This window comes from Mangifera indica, chromosome 14 (genome assembly GCF_011075055.1).
Source record: "Mangifera indica cultivar Alphonso chromosome 14, CATAS_Mindica_2.1, whole genome shotgun sequence".
In the NCBI taxonomy this organism is placed as follows: Eukaryota; Viridiplantae; Streptophyta; class Magnoliopsida; order Sapindales; family Anacardiaceae; genus Mangifera; species Mangifera indica.
This window is the reverse complement of record NC_058150.1, coordinates 4026603-4051653: the sequence shown is the minus strand read 5'-3', so window position 1 is coordinate 4051653 and position 25051 is coordinate 4026603. Positions and strand designations below refer to the sequence as shown.

General features: G+C 32.6%; 5 protein-coding genes and 1 pseudogene across 8 annotated transcripts; 2 read left to right on the top strand and 4 right to left on the bottom strand.

The window, feature by feature from the left end:
• Positions 1–784: 784 nt before the first annotated feature.
• Positions 785–1735, bottom strand: LOC123196085 (mavicyanin-like). Its single transcript, XM_044609965.1, has 2 exons — positions 1411–1735; positions 785–1244 (listed from the first exon to the last, which is right to left on the bottom strand). Exons 1-2 carry the CDS (start codon positions 1574–1576, stop codon positions 877–879), a joined length of 534 nt encoding a protein of 177 aa, XP_044465900.1. The 5' UTR covers positions 1577–1735; the 3' UTR covers positions 785–876.
• An 86-nt stretch (positions 1736–1821) lies between these two features.
• LOC123196545 lies at positions 1822–2894 on the bottom strand (annotated as a pseudogene).
• Positions 2895–3666: 772 nt separating this feature from the next.
• LOC123195439 (uncharacterized protein At3g27210-like) lies at positions 3667–7177 on the bottom strand. The gene is made up of 3 exons (XM_044609124.1): positions 6782–7177; positions 4663–4743; positions 3667–4400 (listed from the first exon to the last, which is right to left on the bottom strand). Exons 1-3 carry the CDS (start codon positions 6951–6953, stop codon positions 3943–3945), a joined length of 711 nt encoding a protein of 236 aa, XP_044465059.1. The 5' UTR covers positions 6954–7177; the 3' UTR covers positions 3667–3942.
• A 2765-nt stretch (positions 7178–9942) lies between these two features.
• On the top strand, positions 9943–13398 carry LOC123195511 (ribulose-phosphate 3-epimerase, cytoplasmic isoform). Its single transcript, XM_044609264.1, has 8 exons — positions 9943–10143; positions 10690–10694; positions 11626–11688; positions 11803–11909; positions 12018–12115; positions 12332–12424; positions 12530–12571; positions 12932–13398. The coding sequence occupies exons 1-8, from the start codon at positions 10027–10029 to the stop codon at positions 13085–13087; spliced, it is 681 nt and encodes a 226-aa protein (XP_044465199.1). The 5' UTR covers positions 9943–10026; the 3' UTR covers positions 13088–13398.
• A 2395-nt stretch (positions 13399–15793) lies between these two features.
• Positions 15794–18447, top strand: LOC123195931 (protein LYK2). The gene has a single exon (XM_044609795.1). It carries the CDS (start codon positions 16260–16262, stop codon positions 18285–18287), a length of 2028 nt encoding a protein of 675 aa, XP_044465730.1. The 5' UTR covers positions 15794–16259; the 3' UTR covers positions 18288–18447.
• A 2205-nt stretch (positions 18448–20652) lies between these two features.
• LOC123195833 (zinc finger BED domain-containing protein RICESLEEPER 1-like) lies at positions 20653–23146 on the bottom strand. Of its 4 annotated transcripts, none has more exons than XM_044609686.1 (4): positions 23041–23146; positions 22826–22966; positions 22666–22751; positions 20653–22439 (listed from the first exon to the last, which is right to left on the bottom strand). In XM_044609686.1, the coding sequence occupies exon 4, from the start codon at positions 22368–22370 to the stop codon at positions 20697–20699; it is 1674 nt and encodes a 557-aa protein (XP_044465621.1). In that variant the 5' UTR covers positions 22371–22439; positions 22666–22751; positions 22826–22966; positions 23041–23146; the 3' UTR covers positions 20653–20696. The 4 variants fall into 4 exon arrangements, with proteins under 4 accessions (XP_044465621.1, XP_044465620.1, XP_044465623.1 ...); XM_044609685.1 differs by having other exon boundaries at positions 22666–22728; XM_044609688.1 differs by having other exon boundaries at positions 20653–21864; positions 22666–22728.
• Positions 23147–25051: the final 1905 nt, after the last annotated feature.

The following is a 25051-nucleotide window of genomic DNA, read 5'->3' as shown; positions in this document are numbered from 1 at the left end:
CAAGACATTTTGTTTTTAAAAGATGAAAAATAATGTCAACGAAAAAAGAAAATAAGATGTCGATCAAATTTCGGTTATTAAAAAAGAGAGAAAAGAAATAAAACTCTAAGAGTAAAAGTTCAAATTTCAGAATTCAGGATATAAAAAATTTGTTAGTTTTTAAAACAAAAGTTAAATAAATGAGATAAAATTTTTTTTTTTATTATAATTAATTAAATAATAATTTATTTATTTATTTAATAATGCAATAGTAAATTAACTATATCCTAAAAGAAAGATTATATAACACTCAATCCATAAAAATATAACTTAATATCACCCTCAATTTCATACAATAAAAGCAAAATTACATTTTAGTTAAATAAACATGAATTCCTAATGGAGCGCGCTTGCCCCTAAATTCCAATTGGTTTTAACAATTTCATCGCCATTTTCCCTTAAAATCTAATAAATCATTAATACAGACAACAAAATAACTAATTGTACATCTTCATTCCTCATATTCAAGTTTCCTGTTTGAATTGATGATTTTTTAGTGAGAATTTAATGAGAGTTGAAAGTGAGGTTAGATGATTGATTTTATTAAGTGTTAAAAGGTTAGAGAGGAGGGTAATCTTGTCATTATGTGAGAATTTTGATTATGTATATATAATTTTTGAAGAGTAATATTATATGTATAATTTTGTATATATAATTTTAAATTAAAAATAAAATAGTATTTAATCGTATAATAACATATAATTATTTATGTATAAAATTATATATATTTTTTATACACGTCCAGAGACAACGATCTGGTCAATATTATTTCCATAATCCAAGGAATATCTTTACCATACTTAGAAACTGATTAAGTTGTGATTTAACCCTCAAATTTTAACACACTCGAAACACATAAGCCAAACTGGTGCCTAGCAGTGCAACAATGTACGCAAATGGAGTGATAGAAGAAGAAGCCCCGGAAGTTGAAGCAGGTTTCGGGGAAGTTGAAGGTGTCGACGAGGATGAACTGGGCGATGGGCTGGGAGGGGCACTGCTGGAAACAGTGGTGATCTTGACTTTCATGCCCTGGCCGCAGTGGCCTAATGTGCCACAAGCAAAGTAACGGGTACCAGGCTTGACCAATTTCACCACATCATTTCCAGTGTTCATAGAGTTTACTGATGTTCCCAGGTCGCAGTTCTTGTAGGCACTTTCACTTGCTAGTTCAACCACACTGTGCAGCCCTGAGCTATACTTGAAAACTGTCCAAAATTTAAGAAAACTTCATTAAAATCTAAAAGAATAGAATTATGCATTCAAATAAATTATACAAACTTACATGTATAAATTAAAGTGACAACTTGTAGTGAAGAAATTATTTACTTTTTCTGACATTTCTAAATCTCTCCAAATAGGAAGGAAACGTACCAACTTGATCGCCAACCTTGAAAGTTTCCCCAGATGCCCATGAATTGAGATCTGCAGATTCAACCCAACCTTGGCTGCCCCCAACAACATGTTGAGCCGCCGAGACTTCTTTACAGAATAATGCACCGAGAAGCAACACCAAGAAAACTCTGCGCATTCGCTCCATTTCCCCTTGGCTTAAAGGAATCTAACAAAAATCCTGAGATATATATACCATATTGCCTGGAGATTGGCATGATAAGCAATACTAATATTGTAACTATGAATCTAAAGTATGGGCATATATGGGAAATTGGCAGTGTTTAGATTGGCCGTAAAGCAAAATCTATGTGGGCAAATGTCACTGAGTTAAGCTTGGCGTTGAAACCAAGCCATCACAGTAATAATTTTTGATGTTGGACTTCCCATTTGGAGATACTAAATATCGAAGTCAGAAAAATGCTGCCTTTAGAGAGTAGCTTGAATGTGAAAGGCGAGAGATTCCTAGCGTGAGAACAAGGGCTAGTAAATCTTGAGCATCTTCAACATCAGAAAGGGCATCATTGCCTCCATAGCTCACATAAAGAGGAATGTCACAAGGGATGTTGGAGACGTTATAAACTGGCGTTAAGATTGTCCATAACGTATCAGATTGTAGTCAGGTCTCCCATAGTTGTACTTTGCAATCACTTTATCTCGAACAGCTGAAATTTAATCTGTCAGGATAGATAGGAATTTGAGCCTTTTTTCTTCGGGAGAATTCAGTGGAGGTCAGTGAGAAATGGACTTACTCTGAGACAAGTCAATAATGTTTTTGGTTGATGTTGATTGAGGCTCATTTTTCAGGAGGAGATCACTGTTGAAGCATTGAGACAGCAATTTTTTCCTTCAATCAAATTAAAGAGGTAATCAGTATGATCCTTTAATTTGTTCAGCGAAAAGAATACATTGAAACTAAAGATTACCTGTGAGGGAGGATAATAAGTCATAGCAGTAAACTCCAGGGTTAGCACAAAGTGACTTGAGAAAATCTTCTACAGGTTGCCTGTTGTTTGCCCTGTTTTGCTGTGTACATAGTCGAAAATGGTGGGCATATCATAGGCCACCAATTCATCCCATGACCAATTCCAGTATTCCTGCCATGTGACAATTTGCATAAAGAAAAACGAAGTTAACAGGTGGAAGAGTCCAAAATTCTAATGATCTTTGTTAACAAATGAAAATGATAAGACAAATTAAAATTAAGAAGAACATGAGAGGAGAGGTGAAAGAACAGGTTGAGTGACATCGGGAGAGGTATGTTGCCGGCTAAATCTGGTTCCTCTGGTGTTAGCAAGCTACACATCAAACCCGTTATCAGCTAAAATCAATAGTAGATTTTGTTCAGGTGGATTTACAAGCCATGTCATTCCATCCTGCACCAACAACAGACGAAACCTCCAACTCTCTGTGACCAAATCACAGCTCAAAAATTGCACCGAAGACAATGCATTTATGTAATACATACACCAACAAATTTAGCAGCCAAAGTCTCAGACTGCCGGCCTTGGAATCTAATTTGTGGCTTTCCCCACCTCAGTAAACGGACATAGAAAACACTAGCACTGCATGCAGTGCATGTGACCTCATGACCTACTGGAATTCTCTGCATATTAAGTATATATCCATCTTTGGTTGTCACTTGAAAAGACACATTCCCACTTTAGTAACTTTCATCAACATATACAAAAATTAGTATATGATCCTCTTTTAATCCGAAGAAGCACATATACCATTCTTTTGCCACATCATAGGATCACTAAAGGTCCTGCGAAATGAACCACCGGTGGAACAGTTTGCTTGATAGGGCTGAACCCCCAAAAGAACAAGAATACAGAGGCCCAACAGGCCACCGAAATGAGACATAATTTGCCTTACTTATCTTGGTTATATATCTATGATTCGATGGCATGTAATATATAACCTAAAAGATTATAATTAATTGGTGCTTAAATAACACCATCCTTTTCTAACTTTTCCTTTGAGAAATAAGTTTGCTTCAATTGGGCAGGTTTGATGGAACCATTTCTGGACATACCCTGAAACTTCCCATTTAAGCAAAGCCATTAATGCCAACACCTGCATCCACATGAAAACTGAAGACAACAAAGTATTCATCTACCCTATGAAACACAGTATGACGACTACCTCAGTACACTGGAACAACATCAACATAAACGATTAATAAAAGCAGGAACATGAAAAAATTTAACCAAACTCTTTATGAAACAAAGAATATCTTTAGAACTTAGCTATTACTTTTTGCATATAAAGGCCAAATCTTCTTAATAATATGTTTATGTTCATTACATGGGCCATTTTCGGGGTTTCCTCTAAAAATTCCTCTCATTACAAAGATTGATTTTTCAAATCCTCTTTAATGTTTTTGGCATCATACATCTCCTCTAGGTGTTTTTTACATATCTTTTTTACTCAAAAAATCCAATGTGCGGTGCAAAGTATAAACACAGGAACTTTGACTTTACACAGTATAAACACTGCCCAAAATTATGGTTAGCCATTAACAACTATTGCAGGACTCATCTTCTTCTTTCTGTCACTGAAATTATGACGCGAAATCAAGCTTGGAAGGCAACACTCTGCAGTCCTCATCCGCTTTTCCTCCATTGTTGGATCATCATTAGCAGTACTCTCACTGCCACGGAAAGAGTTCACTCCAGATAAGTAACGGGTACCATCTGTGGATTTTGCAGCCAGGGTAAGCACGGTTGGATGGACATCCATGTCCCCATTGACCATAATCTGGGGGACTGCAGTTTTTTGCTCATCAACAGGTGGGTCTTCAGGAGCTTCTCTAATGCTCTGCTTGAATAATTCGCCTAGTTTCATTTTCTTCCCGGTCGGAGATGCTTCAGACATTGAACTGTGATTTCTGTCCTCAGACAGGGTTTTGTTGACTTGAGGTGTCCCAGTAGAGAAGGCCTGATGAACTGGGGTATTGCCACAGGAATCTACATATACCAGTAAAAAGGATGCAGAAATACATTAATAAAGTTAAGAAGTTAACAATGGAAAAAGAAAGATAAACAACTTTCTACATTCATTAAATACAAAAGTATAGCAACCATTAACAGGTCATATATATCAGAATATATATTACTAAACTTCTGTGTCGACTCTTCAGATCAGTATTTTGGTGTTTCTGAATTCTAAATATAAAACAGTGTCATCCATCCAGATTAATGACATAAAAGATCATTCTAATAATCTCACCTCCTTTGACACTGTAAAAATCATCTTCACAATCAGAATCCAGCCAAGCTCGAGAATCGAAAAAAGTTTCCTCTTTACTACCTGCATAGACATCAAATAAATATTTCAACTTCCAGTGAAAGGGGGACCAAAAAAGTAAACCAGGAAAAGAGCATGCCAGTTCAAGAATTAACAGAACTAATTTGCCAAAGAATGTACCTGATAGATGAACTTTCATTTATCTTACTAAATTTTATAGAAAAAGGTTTGCTACTTCACAAATCAGGTTAAGCTAACAAACCAATATTGCAAATGGTAAAATCAATTATATATAAGCTTTCAACTGCATCTCCAGTCAATTTTCATAAAAATTGTCCCATGACAGTGAAAACTATGGTCTTTTTTTATGGCTATTTAAACAAAGACAAACAAATGGTGGGACCATTCCAAAGAATCATCCAAGTGAAGTCCATGGAACATCATCTGGTAGAGCAAACAAGAAGTGGGTTTGGCCATCTACAGCTTCGTCCTTATGCATCATTATATCAAAAACAAAACATTACAACAGAGACTCCAAAGCATTTCACATAACCAAAACAATAATACTGAATAAGAGTCCCAATGAGCTCCAGAGATCACAAAATAACTCATATCTTAAACTCTTGGTGTTCCTGTAAGATTTCGACACAAGTTCTAAATCTCTTCACCCTGATGTCACAATATTTATATAATGATCATTGACTTTAGAACATCTGTGACACCCATATCCTAGATTGTGGTCCATCCATTCCCCATCCTTTATCACGTCCGCATACAAAATGATCCATATCCGTCAATATAATGATAACAATGGACCCGTAGAGAATACTTTTGAAAGGCGAGGGCACTACTCACAAAGTGGTTTTCTATATTTTGTACATGCTGGAAATTAACCACAACACATCTACTATAAAAATGCTTATGGCACCTAATATTCAAGAGTTAGAGACCTGCAGGGTTAAAGAAAAGCCTCCATCTCCCCCGCTCACTCTTACATATATCCGGTGTGGGATCACAAACATCTGAATTGATCAACTCCCAGTGTCATAGCTACCTAATGGAAATCCCACAACTTCAAAATACCTTTACCTATTTATGATTTAAGCAAATTTGGGAAGGGGTTATCTGGATATGGTATCAAACTTCTGCATTCTTTTATGAAGCAAACATTCTCACAATCAAATCCAAACTATAACATTCCATCATAAACACTTCGATTGCAGAAAATTGCCTCTAAACCCGAGTAGAACTGTATCGAGAGAAACTCAATCACCAAATTAAAATTTAAAACAGATGAAAAAATCCTAGTTGTATCTCAGTAGATATTTCATACAAACAGACTTTACATCTCAACCTTAAGCAACCAAATCTAACGGCTTGACACCTTTTTGCTGCAAAAATTTCCTTTTTTTTTTTTCATATGATTAACACTATGCATTTCTTTGCCCACCAAAACAAACACAGTCCAAAGGATTTTATCATTAATAAAGGGCAAAAACAAGAGAAGCTAGTGAAGCCAAAAAAAGAAATCATCTTTATTTGAAATAAAAACCAGAAAATAGAATGATCTAATAATTAGCCATCCAGGAAACAGAATAGTATTACATGTAGAAGTTAAAAATAGAAGGCCATCTTTTTACTGAATTTACTTTGCTATAATGTTATAATTAAATACATAAAAGAAACAAACAGTTATGAAAAAGAAGATGAGTAAAAATTAACAAAGTAACAGGGAATAAAAATCAGGACAAATAATAAGTCACACACCTGAGCAAAGATAGAAAAAGATTATATAAGATCAAATTTTAAAACTCTATAAACTATAATACCAATAGAAGTTTAACAATTCACAGAAAGAGCATAATCTTAGCCTCTGTATATCGGTATGATATATGATAAATCGCTAAAAAGCAACGGTTAGCATTAACATAAAGTAACTTAACGAACCCCACAAGGCCACCCCCAGTTCAGATGATACATCATTAAAAATATGTAAAAATAATTTTAAGAAAAACAATACTCAACGCTCAAATTACAAAACAATCTTTTGCCGCCAAACCGAAGAAAATGAAATAAAAAGACTGAAACTTTGATAGCATACCAAGGTCTCTACCAATGATGGCTGGCCAATCGTTGATCGGAGGGAAACCACTGGACGGCTTTTCTTTGATGGGTGAAGGTGGAATAATAAGGTCATGATTTTTGGAGTCAAAAGAAGACATCTTCAGCTTGTCAGGCGTTTTCTTATGCATTGATGATACACAAGAACCCATATCTCTCAATATCCCTCCACTAACATTACGAAATCAAAACTAACGCTTTGGGCTCACAAAATGAGAAACTTTTAGAAAGAGAAAAGCCTATGAAGTGTTCCAGAAGACAGAAGGGCTTTTTCTTGGCATTATGTTAAAGAAGTGGAAAATGAAAATTCTCAGAGAGAGAAAAAGAGGAAAAAAAAAAATGGAAGTTGAAAACGAAGTCCAAGACAAACTTGAACAAAGACTTGCATTTTTATTTAATTTATCTTTCTTAAATAATTTAGAAAAAAATAAAAATAAAATAATCAAATCAAAGTCTTGATTGAAGAGTTGAGAAATTTGGATGGATAAAGTTGAAGATGACAACGCTTACCGACACTTAAACTTGAAAAAGTTTGTGGGTAAATCATGATCTACTTTAATTTGTGGTTGTGGCTCTGCTTTAGGCATGAGCTTTTGAATGTGACAGGGAAATGACACTGATCAGGAACTTGTCTGATTTAATAATATGAATAAATTTCAATCCTACAGTAAGTTTTCCCATTTGTGTCTACTTATGGCTAAGATAATTTCGCAAGACCTGGCATGACAGAAGCGTCCACTATCTCCACTTGGGTTTGGTATGTCTCTCTTTCAACATTTCCTTTTCTGGTTTATTGTCGTTTTAGTGACCATCTTCTTAAACAGTGTTATTTTATGTTATTTGTCCTTATATATTTTAAATTAAAAATAAAATAATTTTTAATATCATATTATTTAATATTTAATTAAGTATTTAAATTTTTAAATATCTAATTAAAATTTAAATTATATGTCATACTAAATTAAGTGATTTTAATTAAAAAATTAAATAATACTTAATCATTTAATAACACATCATTTGAGTATTTTTAAATTAAAGATAAAATAACACTAAATTATATAATGATGAATCATTTAAGTAGTTAATTATATATTTAAAATTAAATACACATAACATTGTTCTTTCTCAAAAGAATGTACCATGTTTTTTGCACTATTATCAGTATGTTTGGTATTCTTGTAATAATGGTTTTTAAAATAAGTAATGTTATATATACCCTTTTTGTGTACATATTTGAATACATATATTATATATTATTATGTAATTAAGTATTATTTTCTCGTTAATTCAAAATTATTTAATTATTTGATGATATATATCAAATATATACTTATTTATATACTCAAACTGAATGTACATATTGTTTTGAAATACAATTTACTCTCTATGTTTCTTTTAGCACCCATTGATGGACACCCTAAGTCCCTTTTTTTTATGAAATAAATCTTTACGTTATTTTGTTTAAAAGGAAATGACATTTTTACCGTCTATCTAAATTCAATCAATTTAGTATCCAAAATCTATCAATAATATTAGAAAATTATATATTATTTAGAGGTTAAATTGATTAAATTGTTAATAAATTTGAAAGTTGACTTGATTATATTCTCCAAACCAGCTGGTGTTTACCAAAAAATGTTAAAACACAAGAGTATTAGAATTATATTCTCTAATAATTAAAACTGCATACATATTTATATATATCATTACATAATTAAATAATTTTTAATTAATAATAAAGTATTATTTAATCTTAATTTGAGTACACAAATATATATATACTTATATATATTATCATATGATTGAATAATTTTAAATTGAAGATAAAATAATATCCAACTATATATTGACATATATAAATATGTATATATTTGTATATAAAAAATATGTACATATAGTATTGCTAAAAAAAAATTGGGGCTAAGGTTGTATTTTTTTAATGAATGGATATAATAAAAAAATAATGCTATGTGTATAAACTTTTGATATATAATTTGATCATACAGATTATATGTCATAATGTAATTGAATATTACTTTATTTTTAATTCAAAATAATTTCATCATATAATGATACATTATCTTTATAGTCAAATTATATACTAAATATATATATACATATAATTTTATTCATAATAAAAATACCAAACACACAAAAGGTTTACCATAGAAAACTATTTTTACTTAAAGACTTGGTTAGATTACAATGTTAGAATTGTCGCGAAACAAAGTCACCAACTAAACAATATATCATAATTTTCTATTGAAAATATGTATATCATTATGACTTGTCTTAATTTATTACATAAGACAAAAGTCGTAACTAATGTTTATGTCTAATCATGAGAAACGCATACTCATTTTTCCAATCTTGATTAGGTATACATACTAACTTATCCCATTATTATTATAAAGAGTTATAATTTATAATACAAAGTATATAAATAAAACAAAGAAAGTTGAAAAACGCAATTATACGAGACAAATACAATGCATGATTGATGACGCTGGTGGCTGCATTGGAACACATGAAATGGGCTGTCGGTCAGGCCCCATTTGTCCATTAACCCATTAGAAAAAGAGCTCAATGCCAAAAAAAAAAAGGGCATAAAGTTAAATTTCATTAAGGGGCTTGACGATTTCAATCAATCAAAGGATAGGGTTATTGAGAAATTTGGAATTATTTATATAGTAATCAAATCTGAGCCACCCACGTGGCTTGCCTTTTATTATTTATATTTGTTTAATCATATATAATTAAATATTTTTATGAGATCTTTCAATGTGAGAATGTTCAAGCAATCAAATATCATTTGAGGGATCCAATAAATCATCTTGTAACTTTCATGGCCCATTCTGAAATCCACACTTTGGATTTTGGTTTGGCCCATTCTCGTTGCTGGTTTTTTGGGGGGTTTACTTTTTTGCAAACCCCACTTGGCCCGCCACAGACAACCGTTTGACTTGCTCGAATTAATTCCAACAAATTAACTTCAGTCAAACCATGTTCTGCCACGTGTATTGTCGTTGTGTTTAAGATAGATTTTCTTTCTTTGGTCAAAACTCGAACCGGATAGGTGGCAGTTATATGATAATTAAATATTGACAAAATGAATTTCAACACGGCGTCGTATATATAACTAATCACAAAGCTACCGATCCTTGGTTTCTCACCTAACACCTATCAAAACAGAGTCGAAAGCTGAATCGGGTCGGAGTTGCGAAAATGGCCGTCACCGCGAAAATCGCACCGTCTATGTTGTCATCGGATTTCGCCAATTTGGCTTATGAGGCTGAGCGCATGCTCAATTGCGGGGCTGACTGGCTCCACATGGACATCATGGTAGTATTCTAGCTATTATTTTCAGATTGATTTTATTGATGAACTTGATTCGTCTTGTTTTGCTCATATAAGCAACATATTTAGCTCAAGTTCACCTCTAGATTTTGAAAAAGAAATCTTGTTTTCATCTCACATTTTGCATGAGCTAAATATGTTAGGTAGGAATTGTTGGAATATTTAGTTTATTCGTCTTTGGTCTTTACCTTAGTTGTTGTGTTAGACTCAGTTGTATCCTGCAATTAAGCAAATTCTATGAATCTCCATTTTATTTCTTGTCTGTCAAAATAGTGTTTTCCAGTCCTAGCTAACTCAGTGGATGTCAGAAATGATAACACTAAGAAATTGTTTTGCCTTCTCATTTCTGGAATTCGGAAACACAATCAAACATGTCATTAATGTTTAAAATTTGCTGACTATGTCAAGATTAATGCTTCTGATGATGTTCTGTTGCATACACATTGCGATTGCTACTAGTCACTTTAAGTCATTTTATAGGACATAGACCTCCTGAAACTAATGTATTTTTTTTGTATGTCTTGTTTGCAGGATGGGTAGGTTTGACGCATATTCTCCCTCTTCAATATTTCAATCAAATTTCCTGTAATTGTAGTTCATTTTTCCCTTGCGAACTTTTTTTTCTTGAAGGACTTCTACATATGTTTACAAGATATGGCCTTTGCTTATAGATTGTTTATGTGTTAAAAAAGAAATTGTTGTTTTGTATGTTGGTTTTGTGGTAAAATAAAAGGACAAAATTTTTTCTGTGTTAGTAAATCAGGAAGCTGTATATTGAATGTGGTTCTTGATTTTGTATGTGCGTCCACCTTCACTATTCCGTTTGTGTAATCTGTAAAATTATGATTCAATATTGTGCCTGGTTTCTGTTTTATTTTGAGGGAGAGTTTATCTTTAAATTAGTTGTAGAGTTTGGTGTGCTCAGTTACGAATTCTTCAAAGGTTTATATGTAAACACATCAGAATGAATGGTGGTTCTCCATTTTATGGAATCAGTAAAGATCTTGATTCTCAATAAGGAGAGCTGCTAAGGTGGAGTTTCTCTGTTAAGAGGGGTGTAAAATTATAATATGGTCTTGAAAGTAAGAAATGTAGAGGAAATAGTTTGATTCTCTTCGGTTGTATTGTTGTAACTAATGAGTAATGTGAAATTAAGGTAGTATTCTGTTTGTTTTTTTCCTTCTTTATTTCCTTTCTTTTGCAGAAGAGATATATGTTTGGTTGGAAACTTATAATTCCATGTGCTTCTGGCTATAAGTTTTGTCAATGCATAAATATTTAAATTCAACATATTTTTTTGTATAGCTTGGAGGGATTGTGAATTCAATAATGCATATGACCTTTCTTTCGCTGCTTTTGATTTTTGCTGAATAAAACATGAAAAATGCTTTACATATTCTGTTAATAATTTGTGACTTGTTCCCCCCTATCCAATAATGATAATTTGTTTTTCTTCTTTATCTTTAGGCACTTTGTCCCAAATCTAACCATTGGTGCTCCAGTCATTGAAAGCTTGAGAAATCACACAAAGTAACATCTTTTACCTGTCACTTTAAAATTCCAGGCAATAACCTTAGTGAATTTTGGCATGTTTAATACCGTATCTAGAATTCTAGATGAATTTTTGTTTTTAATCTCTTGTAGGGCATATCTTGATTGCCACCTCATGGTAACAAATCCTCTTGATTATGTTGAACCTATGGGTAAAGCTGGCGCTTCAGGTTTCACATTTCATGTTGAGGTATCCAAAGGTGGGGTTGATGTTGCCTTCATTATTCAATTTAATTTTCTTTCTTCTTGTGTTCTATATGTATTCATTCCTATATCCATCTTAGAAAGCCTTTCCTGATGTTTTGTAGATAATTGGCAAGAACTTGTCCAAAAAATCAAGTCAAAGGGCATGAGACCTGGTGTGGCATTAAAGCCTGGGACACCCATTGAAGAAGTTTATCCACTGGTATACTTTTCTCTTTCTACCCCTCTCTTTCTCTCTCTCTTTTTGTTTCTAACTTTCATATATTCTATATTGCTGGGATAGCTATTGAATGGTGTGGGTGGAAATTAAGTTCTTTATTTTTTATATGAAAATTGGTTATTGTGCATATTTATTCCTTGATATATATTTGTAAAAGGTAATCCTTATTATTAAATATATCATTGTAAATTCTTACAGGTTGAAGATGAAAGTCCTGTGGAAATGGTTCTTGTGATGACTGTAGAACCTGGATTTGGTGGACAAAAATTCATGCCAGAGATGATGGATAAGGTGGCATTACCTTTCTCATCTCCTCCATCTCTTCCTTTGTTATGTTCGTACTATTTAAGTCTCTCCTTGTTTGCCATAACCTTTTTTTCTTGTGTGATGGTCCAGGTACGCACATTGAGAAAGAAGTACCCCTCACTTGATATAGAGGTGAGTTCATCTTTAATTGCATTATCTAGACTTTACAACTGACAATTTATGTATCTCATCATTATTTTTAATTCAATATGAATGGTTATTCAGCTGTTCACAAATGCCTGTAATAACCTTAATTGCAAACATCCAGAATTTATATAAATGTTGCTAATTTATACGAAGTTGCTTGGGGATGAATCTGTGGCTTCGTCTCGATATAATTTTTTGGTTGTGTATAATTCCAATCTGTGTTTTCATATGATAAATCCTTATTTTCTATGTTTGTTGTGTGATTGCAAGTTTAAGAATGATTCATATGATGTTTTGTAATGACCACTGGCTGAATGAAACGTGTATGAATATGCCCATTATTAGGTGGATGGTGGTTTGGGGCCTTCAACCATTGAAGCGGCAGCCTCAGCAGGTGCAAACTGCATTGTTGCAGGAAGCTCAGTGTTTGGAGCTGCTGAACCAGCTAATGTTATATCCCTTATGAGAAAGAGTGTTAATGAAAACCAGAAAAGCAGTTGAGGTTTTTGTGGGCAAGCTACCCCACTGAATCATGAGTGGATTTTATTGTTGTATGTTTACAGTGTCTGTATCATCAAATTGATACGATGTCTCAAGATTTTGAAATTCAATAAAGATGATATGCTTTGTTTGCATCCAGAAAATAAGAGTTTGCAAGGGTCATCAGCTACATCATCATTCAGTAGCTTCATGGTTGTCAGGTAAATGTTATGATATAAGACATTTGTAGCTACTTATTTTAATTTTAAAGTTGTGTGCATTTGTTAACAGTTAACAACATATGCAAATTATTGCATCAACAGTTTATTTTATCCTGTGCTGTTCATGATGCCTGAATTATTTATATAATGACTCCATGGGCTGGGTGCAGATTTTCCCCATTTCTGCCAATTACTCTGGATTATGTTAATACTGATATAACATTCTTAATAATTTCTCACATCTGAATTAGCTTCTTCGTTTGAAGAATGTTATTTGTTTACTGTGCTGATGTAGTGACTACATTTAAATGGTGGATCAAAATCCAAATCAGATGCACAAAATCTAACTATGTGGATTATTTATATTTATCTAGACAATCAGGAGGTATATTTGTTTCAACTTTCAACATGTGCAGCACAATAATATCTACAGCATTTGTGAATACTATACTGACAAATATCTTCTGATTGAGATCCGAATCTGATAGTATTACAATACAATTATGTCATTACATGAATTGATGGATCCTGATATTTTCCTGCAATTTGTCATTGATCTTGTTAATTTTCTCAAGGGACAATAAATTAAGGGTTTTTGGTCTAGAAAATATTTTATTATCAAAATTAGAATAATATTTTGAAGATAAATTATTTTAAAGATTATTAGATATAAATTTATTATATTTGATAAAATTTGATAAAAATAAGTAGGTATAAATAATTAGAGGTAATAAAAAAAATATTAGTATGTTATTTTATTAAATATCCTCAGGTTTAATATTTCTAAGATATATTTTTTTTATGTTATTTGTTATGGTAATTAAAAATGAGATTATTTTTTTTTAAATTAATAAATAAAAATATAATTATAATGAAATTAAACTTACACTAGTAATTTTTTAATACTTAAAATAAATATGATATCATTGTAGAATATTATGAAAATATTTTATTTTTTATAAACTAAACAAAGTAAAGTAAGTAATAAAAGATAGATTAACAGAGTAAATTTTTATAAACCCTTAACCAAACACCTTTTAAATGATAGATATTGCCTTTTTTGGTAATGTCTACGGTGAATCTAATTTTCTTTTTTTAAGAATAAGATTATGTATAAAAAAATTATATAAACTTATTTTTACAAACTAAAATGACATCTTATGAGTACAAGTAGGTGATGTAATTATTTTTTTTAATTTTAAAATCACTAATCAAATATCTTATAATTTATTTACACATATATTATTACCTAAAAAAGATAAATAACTTTAGTTTCCGCATACATGTGTCCAAATTAACATTTTCAGCCTCAGGGGCAAACTTGTTGAATCCCCGATTAAAGAATCTTCTGTGTCTTACCAGGGCATAACGTTCCCCAGTCCTCGTAGCTGTACTGTCTATGTCTATTTAACAAATATATTTTTCTTTTATTTATTATATAAATGTGGGTAAATTAAATTATAATTATTACTGCTTAATGACCAGTGGTCATCATGTGTTCTCACGTGCTCTTGCAAATTCATTTTCATTCTCAACTCTCAAGCCCTTTGCTTTCGGTGGCATTGGTAATTGCATCCTTTTAAGGTACTTGATCTTATTTCATGAAAAGATCCTTATTCGGAACAGCATCTGAGATTATTCACTCACATCTATGCATAGTAAAAAGCAGTAGAATTTTTGTTTTCTGGGTAAAACTGGAAAAAGAAAGAAGATAGTTCCTTGATTGTCCAATGTCTGATTGACAGATCTGAATTATTTTTAATTTAACTAAAAACAATGATTTTTTAACACTTTCTCTTGTTAAAATTTTATATTAAAGATTTCCCATCTGATGCAGGCATCAATTACTTAGGTAGCAGATGCTTTTCGGGAAGGTGGGTGGTTTTGTTTGTCAACTTTGGATTTTCATGGCGAAATTGACCTATCCATGGCTACTCTCACTTTCCTGCCTTAGCTTTATCCTACAACCACGTCTCATCACATCAGTATCTGGATATCTTTCAACATCTGAATCATTTGAATCCATGCAAATTACCATTTCCAGCTGCATCACATGCCACAAAACATACAAATCTTCATTTATCTTTATTTTGGATATGTTTCGACTTGGAAATGCATGATATGTATGTTCGTATGTATGTATGTTTACCTCAACATCATCATGCATGAATATGCTTAATCCTTCGAGGTTCGTGCATAACGATTCTCAAAGGTCTTAGCTGTACATTCATGGAGTTGCAGAAGCCAATTAACTACTCCTCTTTAATTACAATGAAAGCATTTTGGTCATGAATGACACAATAAGCATCAATGAAACCCAAAAAGAACTGAGAGCTTAATTAATTTGCAGAAAAACGGGAGTCAACCAGGCCAAAAAATTAAATTAAATTAAATCTGGGATATGCATGGAATCCCTTTTATTCTAATTTACTCTATTCAAACAAAGATACCTTGTATATTTTGTTGGCATGCTTTGTCTGGACCACTGAATCTCCTGTTCTATGTTTATTTATGAACATATCTAAGTAATAATTGTGCACACATACATGTAATTTTGAAGCCGGGCGGCCATAAGATATACAGAGAACCTCAACACCTCTAATCTTAATATATCTAGAGAGGGTAGACAATAAACAGAGTCAAATCAAGACAGATTCATGGATTTTGGATTTATCCGCCTTTTTTTTTTTTGGGATAAAAAAGGTGGGTTTGAAGCCCCAGAAGAAGCTCAGAGTGGTGCTTATGAATTATTATGATCACCACCAGCCATTAAAATTTTGGAGTCGGCAAAAATTTATACAAATATACTACACAGTTTGTCAGCCCCAAGAATCTTGTCCATCGACACCTCTGAAAACTACTCTTATTATAAGACCATTTTTTTGTTGTATGGATCCAAAATATTCACTCTCTCTTTAACTCATAAAAAGCTCTTCATATTTTCCTGCTAAATGTGTTGAACTCAGTGTCTAATGTTCATAGGCATGGCAGATCGCATCAGTGGCTTCCACTTCAGATTTTTGCTCTTTTTCATCTGGGCATTTGTGTCCGCACTTGGGCAAGACTTGCTGCACTGCGGCTCCACATCTCCGGATGCTTCAGGCTATCGCTGTAATTCAGTTGGCTCCCAGGATCAGTGTGGCACTTTTGCAATTCTTCGCACTAATTCTTACTACTACTCTCTTTTCAACTTGAGCTTTTACCTGGGGTTAAACCGGTTTGTGATTGCTGAAGCTAATGGGTTCTCTGCTGACACAGAGTTTCTTCCGAAAGATCAGCCCTTGTTGATCCCAATTGACTGTAAATGCAACGGTGGTTTCTTTCAGGCTGATTTAACTAAAACCACTGTCAAAGGTGAGAGCTTCAATGAAATTGCTGAATCACTGGAGGGCTTGACGACTTGCAGAGCCATCCAGGAGAAAAACCCTGGAGTCTCACCGTCAGGTCTTGCTGAAAAAGTTCGCCTGCAAGTTCCATTAAGATGTGCTTGTCTTTCTCCATCCGAGAAGTTCCCACAGACGAGACTTTTGTTGTCTTATCCGGTGAGTGAAGGAGATTCTATTTCTAATTTAGCCATTAAGTTCAACACCACTGCAGACGCCATAATTTCTGCAAACAACAAATCTTTATCGGAAAGCTTTAAGCCTGGAAGCCTAATTCCTTTCACTTCTCTTTTGATTCCTCTTAACGGTGAGCCTGTTCTTGGTCCCCTTTCAAAACCCCGCGAACCCAATTTACATTTTCCTGAAACCACCAACATCTCGGCAACTGCTCTGCCCAAAAAAAAGTCCAAGATGATGAAGTTGGGAGCTTATATTGCTCTCAGCGGTGTCGTTGTCGGAGGTAGTATTGCAATAGTGGCAGCTGTTACTGTGATTTTGCTGAAAAAGAAAAAACAGAATCCAGTGCTACAAAAGGAAGAAGATGCTAAGCTTCAACACCACCACCACCAACATCATCAACAACACAGTACTGCCAGCATAAGTACTACCAGTAACAAGAAAATGTCATTTGAAGGATCCCAGTGTACAATTGATGGGCCAACCATTGACACTCGCAGAATGCTACTGGAGAGATACAGTATAGAGGATCTGAGAAGAGCCACCGAAGATTTCAATCCAAGTAACGAAATAGAGGGGGCTGTTTATCATGGTCGTCTCAGTGGAAAGAACTTGGCCATAAAACGCACGCAACCAGAAATAATATCAAAGATGGAGATGCAGCTTTTTGAAAATGCAACTTATCATCATCCCAACATAATTAGGCTACTTGGCATATGTTTGACTGATGGCACTTATTCGTTTCTGGTTTTTGAGTATGCCAAAAATGGGTCCTTGAAGGACTGGCTTCATGGTGGATTAGCAATGAAGAATCAATTCATTGCCTCTTGCTTCTGTTTCCTGACATGGAGCCAGAGGTTAAAAATCTGCCTTGATGTGGCCATGGCATTACAATATATGCACCAGATAATGAATCCGAGCTATGTTCATAGAAACATAAAGAGCCGGAACATCTTTTTAGATGAGGAATTCAATGCCAAGGTTGGAAATTTCGGTATGGCGAAATGCGTTGAAGATGATACTGAGAATCCACAATTTTACTCAACAAATCCTGCCTCTTGGAGCTTGGGGTATTTGGCTCCTGAGTATATCCATGGACGTGTAATTTCTCCAAGCATCGATATCTTTGCCTTCGGAGTAGTTTTGTTGGAGATTTTATCAGGCCAAACCCCAATCAGCCGGCCGAAGAAGAAAGATGAAGGAAGCGTGTGGCTTTCAGAGAAAATCAAGACCATTTTACAGTCAGATAATGCAGATGAGCTGAGGAATTGGATGGATAGCGCATTGGGTGAGAATTATTCATTTGATGCTGCGGTTACAGTGGCAAACCTCGCTAGAACTTGTGTAGAAGAAGACCCTGCAATGAGGCCAAGAGCAGGAGAGATAGTGGATAAGCTGTCAAGACTAGTGGAAGAATCACCACAAGAGGAGCATTTTTAAATCTGTGACCGAGAGCTCATCCAAACCGCTGGCGAAACAGGGATGCTGTGTGTATATATGTAATTAAGAAAGTTTTATTGGAGATGAAGAACATCATCCTTCTATTTTGCATTGTTGTGTGTATTGCAGGATTGTTATTAATAAAGCATATATATTCATACCCAGTGGCCATTAATTTCTGTTTAATTATTGAAAGATGCACAGATTTGACTAGAGCTGACTGGTTAGAGATTTAAAACATGGATTTAGCCAAAGTAAGGCGGAAATTTTAGTTAGATATTTTTTAAAATTTTAGTTAAATTATTTTAAATCATCGGTTGAATTAAAGATGATAATTCATTTTATAAAATCGGGTCTTTGATTCACTTTTTATTAAATGAGAAAGAGATTCTCTAATAAAAACTGAAATAAGAACGAAGATAGATTACAGTCAAGAAAAAGTGACAAAAACCAGAAATTTAAACTTCAATGAAAGTTAACTCTATTTTATTTTAACCCATTTTGAAGCTTTTTCTTTTTCGGAAGAGACTATAGTTTGGGTTTGGATTGGAGGGAGCAATTCATATTGGTTGAAGAGAAAGTTCTACTTTCAGAGTTGAAGTAGGCCTCTGTTGTAGAACAGATTGAGATTCAGGCTTTAAACTTAATTCAGATTTGGAAATGGACTCTTGATGTTGATGAGAAAAATAAGACTTCAAGCTTTCGGTGTATGTTTTGAGAACGGAAACTGAGATATTCTTATATTCACTAGCATTTTGTTTAAACAAATTATATATATACATATACAAAATCTAAATTCCCAGATTAAAAAAATATCTCTGTGAAAGAGTATGTTTTTTGAGTAAAGAGAATCCTTCTCTCAAGTTTCTCTCTTGATTAAAAATTGGAAGAAGTTCAAACAATTTATTCATCGTAGCCTAGGTGAGCCAATGTTGATGATGATGGCGTCGGTTGAGGAGCTTAATGGTAAGGATGTGTAATTGATAGCAAAGTCGAAGAAAATAAGAATGGATAGAAAAATAAAAAATAATGACACTTGGTTGGTGCTCGCCCTAGCAAGATATTTATTTACTTAATCAAATCATTTAACATTTTTAATTGTTAATTATGATTAAACAGTCATTCTGTATACCCTAGGCTAGAACAATGCACCTTCCCGTTCGCTTAACTTTAGTTACGGTCAAATGTGAGATCAAGTGGACTCAAGAAACAGCTCAAAAGGAAAACAAGCTTTATCAATTTTATAAAGGCTAAAAGACTGATTCCCACCCAAGGTTTAGTCCGATTCTAAATATTTAGTTTTAGAGTTCAAAAAATTTGAATACTTATTTATTATCTAATTTTTATTAAATTTCTCAATTAGTTGTAAAGATAAAATTATTATTTTATTATAATATTAAAATAAATAAAATTATAATTTATTTTCTCTTTTTAGTTTAAAAAAACAATTTGTCTCATTCAAAAGTTTAAAAAGTTGTATTTTTTTCTTGCTAGAATTTACTTTCTTTCCCTTCCTTCTTTGATAGCTAGACTCCAATTGAGACCAGTTTTCATCCTATCTTTCTCCCTCTACCTTTGATGATGACTCCCAATGAAGCCCTAATGCTACGAAGCACAAAGACAGAAAGTCTTCATCGAATCATCTTCAAACGACGTGAATTGATTTTGTTTTTTGTCAATTCAACTTCAAACGAAGCCAAATAGCATGATGGAAGCTTCATCTGGAGTTGATTTAATGGAAAACGCCGACAGATATGGAGAAGCTTCTTTGATTTAATTTCTTCATCTTTAATTCATCGTCAATTGAGACTTCTTTACCTACCATCAGGTTGCATTTTTGTACTACACATATAATAGTTTCTCATATTTTTTTCTATAAGAGGTATATTAGACTTTACATGAAAATATTATGAAGCAAATAGAATTGACTTATATCTTTTATGATTTAGTTAAATTGAACTAGTTGATTCAATTGACCTGTCTTCTTTGTTTTTCTGAAATCAATTTTTATAGTGATTAACTTATATTTTTTAATCTTATTTTTTAATATTTTCTGGTGTTTTATCTTTTAGTAATTTTAATTTATTTCTAAAAGAAATAATTTTTATGTATTTATTTTTTATATAAAATATTGATCCCTTGTTTTAATATTAATTTTGTGATTATTCTATTGAAAGGGAAATTTACTAAATAGGAATAATGAAACATATATTTTAGTAAAATTATGTGTACAAAATTTTGATGCACAGTTTAAATACATATATGTTTGTTATTATGTAATTTAATAATTTTAAATTAAAAATAAAATAATATTCAATTATATTATAACACATCATCTATATACTTAAATTATGTATTTAAAGTGTATACGTATAACACTACTAATATATTTTTATTTAGACAACTTCATTACAGACTTTCAAACTCAGTCAACCAAGCTTTTGTACATGCAATAGCATATTTCAAGTCAGCATCCAAACAATGAAAGCTAAAAATATTAAAAACTTTATCCCCCAAACGATTAGTAATATCAATACCATCACCGTCAGCATAAACAAAAGAAATGGATAAGAAATCACAAGCCATCATAGCCAGTGTTGGATAAGTTGAAGAATTAAGACGCCACCACTCCAGTATATCAAACTCTTCACATGGAGGAACCTTGGAATCCGTCAAATAACGGCGGAATTCTGATTTTGAAGAAGCAACCTCATCTGAATGCTGTGGAGAATTGTTGACATCCTTTGCATATTCATTGTAAATATTTGTAACATCACCCATGATTTGATTGAAGTGCAAGTCTGCCTCATCATCATAAATTTCTTTGTAGAAATGTTGTACATCATCCTGTTTAAATCTTGGATCCAGAATCACTGTGATTACTAATACCAACTTTAAGTTGTTGCAAAGTTTATCAAAAATTTCTCTCCAAAGTAATGCAACAAGGCAGAAGTACTGATATTCAGTATTCTTTAATTGTCGCATTTTTAAAAATGATTGATAAACTAAAGGGAAACACTCATTTGCCAATTTAAATTCAGAAAATCTCATTTTCCAAAAATGATTTTCCAGATCCATTAACAGTGTGCAAATGTTGTGCAGGAAAGCTGCATCCTCCCAATCAAAATTGATAGATTTGAAATCAGGATCTATATGTTCCAATTCACAAAATACTTCTTTATTTCTCATTGCCCAATCAAGCGGACTGAATTTATAAGGAACACCCAAGGCAAAAATTTCTAAAGTTACCTTTTTACCCATGGACTCAGCTTTCTTTACCACAAATTCAAACTTATATTTGCTTGATGATGTCATGCAGTAATCTCTAAGTTTCCCCACTTTGACCATAATATCACTTTCCCACAACACACTTCCTGCGTCAAAAAAATAATCCCTTGAGAAAAAATATCCATCAAAAGTCCCCATGAAACGGTGTGAAGCTCTTTCATTGAGCAAAGAGGTAAGTTGAAGCTTCGAATCATCTAACAGACCACCACGTGGATCAAATATAGACAAAATTCTTTTGTCTATGTTCCAATCTTGAAGCAACCACATCAGGAAATGTTCATTAATGCGTCTGCTAATAGCAAAGTCATCCTCTTTTAAATGAATAATCCAATTTTTCAATTTCCAATTATTATCAATAAACCAAATCATCACATACCAAACAGGATCATCAAGCAGCAACCTTCCAATTGATATATTAAAATGACGTGGAAGTTCTTCTAAATATCTATACAACTTATTTTTCTTTTGTTTATAAACCTCAAGTATATCATCTTTTATACCGTTCAACCCATGCGTAATCATGTTTTGTACTAAATTAGAATCATTCAGTTCTTGATCAACCACAACAATCTCTTTCGCTTTATCAATTACTTTATTTGGATTTTTCAAACAACTTCTTATATGATTTCTGAGATGTGTTGTTCCACTCTTGCTTGATCCATCAAAATCTTTCTTACAATGTTGACATAGAGCTCTGCTCTTCTTATCTTTATTTTCATACTTTGTGAAGTGGTCCCAAACATCTGACCGCATTTTTCGCTTAGAATATGATGATTTGTTCTCTTTTTTACTCATCACTATATCAATCTCTTGATTTAGAGTCGGTTCAAAGTTGACATTTTGTTCTCTTACTTAAGTGATTTCCTGTTACAATACAAACAAATCTACACCTAATAAACAATAAAATGCAAACAACTAAATATTATTTATTTATTTTATTTAACCTGAGCAAGTCAATTTTTATTTTTGTTAAATTGAGGCAGTAGATATAATAATAAATTCTATAATTATTTAAAAACATTTTCACTAAAACATTATTATTATATGTATAATTAAGAGAGAACATAAATGAAAAATAGCGGTAAGAAACCTGCCCACGTTGTAGATTGAAAGATCCAGACGCTCTTCCCTGTTGTGCTTCAAATTCAATTTCCTTCACATATTTAATTAAAGAAACTACGCCAGTTCAGATAAAAAGTTTCAGTTATTAACAATGAAAGACCATATAACATTAGTTCTATAAGAGTTACTTGTATTTGTCGTTGAAGAGATTGAAAGTAGGTCATAGCTTCATGAAGGATTCCATCATTTTCAGAGCTCAAGTTGTCCTTACACCAATAAACTAAATCTTGCAAACTCTTCATTCCCTCATTGATTTTTATCTTTCCCACCTACGTAAATAAATTACACATACATCGAAGAGAGATATAATTATGTATGAATGAGAAAATTAACAAATACGTACTTGAAAATAAAAACGAGGATCAGATCCAATAGATATTGCTTCCATCTCTTTCCTTACAAATGAGTATGAACCTTTGGAATAAGATAATACAGAGAGCTACTTTTGCGTGTTTATATAGGAATAAGAATAAGGGAAGGGTTGCTTCCTTGCTCTTTCTTTCTTTGTCTTTTAACCTTTGTCAAAATAAGTGGCGGTGGCTGGAGTCAAAAAGTCAACAGTGGAGCCCATGCAAATTTTCTTTCCACTGACAAGCAAACCGAAAATATAATTAAAACTTAAATTTGTAGGCAAAGAATAAAAATTAATTAAATTAAGATAGAATGACCATCCTTTAAGTCTCCAAGACCAAATTCACACCCATTATTCAAATATATTAGTGAATTTATATGGTTTTCCTATAAATGATTATTATGCCATTTTATTTAATTTGCATAATAATCATTAACACCCTTAATATAAACGTTAAATTATTAATATATATTTATTAATTTAAAATTTTATCACTTACAATCTTGATAATTATTAAAACTTTAATCAACCTTAAAATATTATATTTTAGTCAGTTATTTGGAGATGTAATTGTTATTTTTAAAACTATTGAATGACTTATTAAATTTATAAAGTTATTTAGAGGTGTAATTGTTGTTTTTAAAACTATTAAATGACATATTACAATTTTAAAATTTTAAAAAGGTTAAAGGACTTATTCCCACCTAAGTTTTGATACATTCTTAAAGTGATATTCACGGGATTTAAAAAACTTAAAATCTTATCCATGGGCCAACTACCGTTAAAATTTTCTGTTAGATAATCGTCATTTAACTAATAATATTAAAAAATAAAAATTTTATTATTTTTACCCCCCTAAGTTTTAAAAACTAACACTTCACCCTTATCTATAGTTTTCTAACTTAGAAAAAGTCACACTTCAAGCCTAATGTTTTTTCTTTTACCCCTGTAGCCACCATCTTCTGTGTCAACCACCTCCCCTTTCCACCCTAAAACATTGATCGATGCACAATGGGGCATGAAGACCTACACCCTCTAGATCTCTTCGTCAAAGACAAAGAGATCTAGAGAGGAGAGGTGTCGATCAACATTTTAGGGTAGAAAGAGGAGATTGTCGGTGTCGAAGATGGTAACCTAAGGGAAGAAGAAAAAAACCCTAGGTTTTGGGGGGGGGGGGGATGTGACTTTTTAAAGTTATAAAACTTTAGGTTGAGGTAAAATTATTAGTTTTTAGAACTTATGAAGGAAATGTAATGAAGTTTATATTATTTTAATATTATTAGTAAAATAACAATTTTATTCTTACTTCTAACAGAAAATTTTAACTTCAATTAGTCTACAAGTGAAACTTTAGGTTTTTTAAACCTTGTAGGTGTGATTTTAAAAACGTATCAAAACTTAGGTGGGAAATTGTCCTTTGGCCTTTTAGAAACAACTTTAAACTTTTTTAATTTTTCAAGAGATGTAGTGTTAGGAATAGTGGCTACGACAATGAAAACCCAAGGGATTGATTGTCAAGAGACACTATAGCTAAAGTTGTCTTCAAATCAACTAGAGCATCGTTGAACGTCCATAGTTGTGTCTATTTCTTATGAACAAATCGTTGTGAAACAAAGAGTTGTTCTTGTGAGAAGATGGTCGGACTAAATTATATACAATAGAGAAAGAGTCTATTGTGCTGTCGACAAAGAAATCACAGCAAGAGTGGCTTGATCTTAATGTGATATTTGTTAGAGGAGGAACATTTCACAATAACAAAAAAAGATAGGACAATGCATGACGATGGAAAATGTAATGTGTCATCTAAACTGTCTTGGAAGGGAGAGAGGTTACTAGAGACAAACTAAACTGACATCAACTAAGTCTTAAGTAAAGAAATTGGTCAGAGATGGTTGTGCAAATCGTTGGAGAGAGGGTTGACACTGTAAAGTTTCAAAGTTAGGGGGGCAACTGCATAAAGAAAAAGATGAAATCTTAGAGCAAGGGAAAAAGTCAGTTTTAA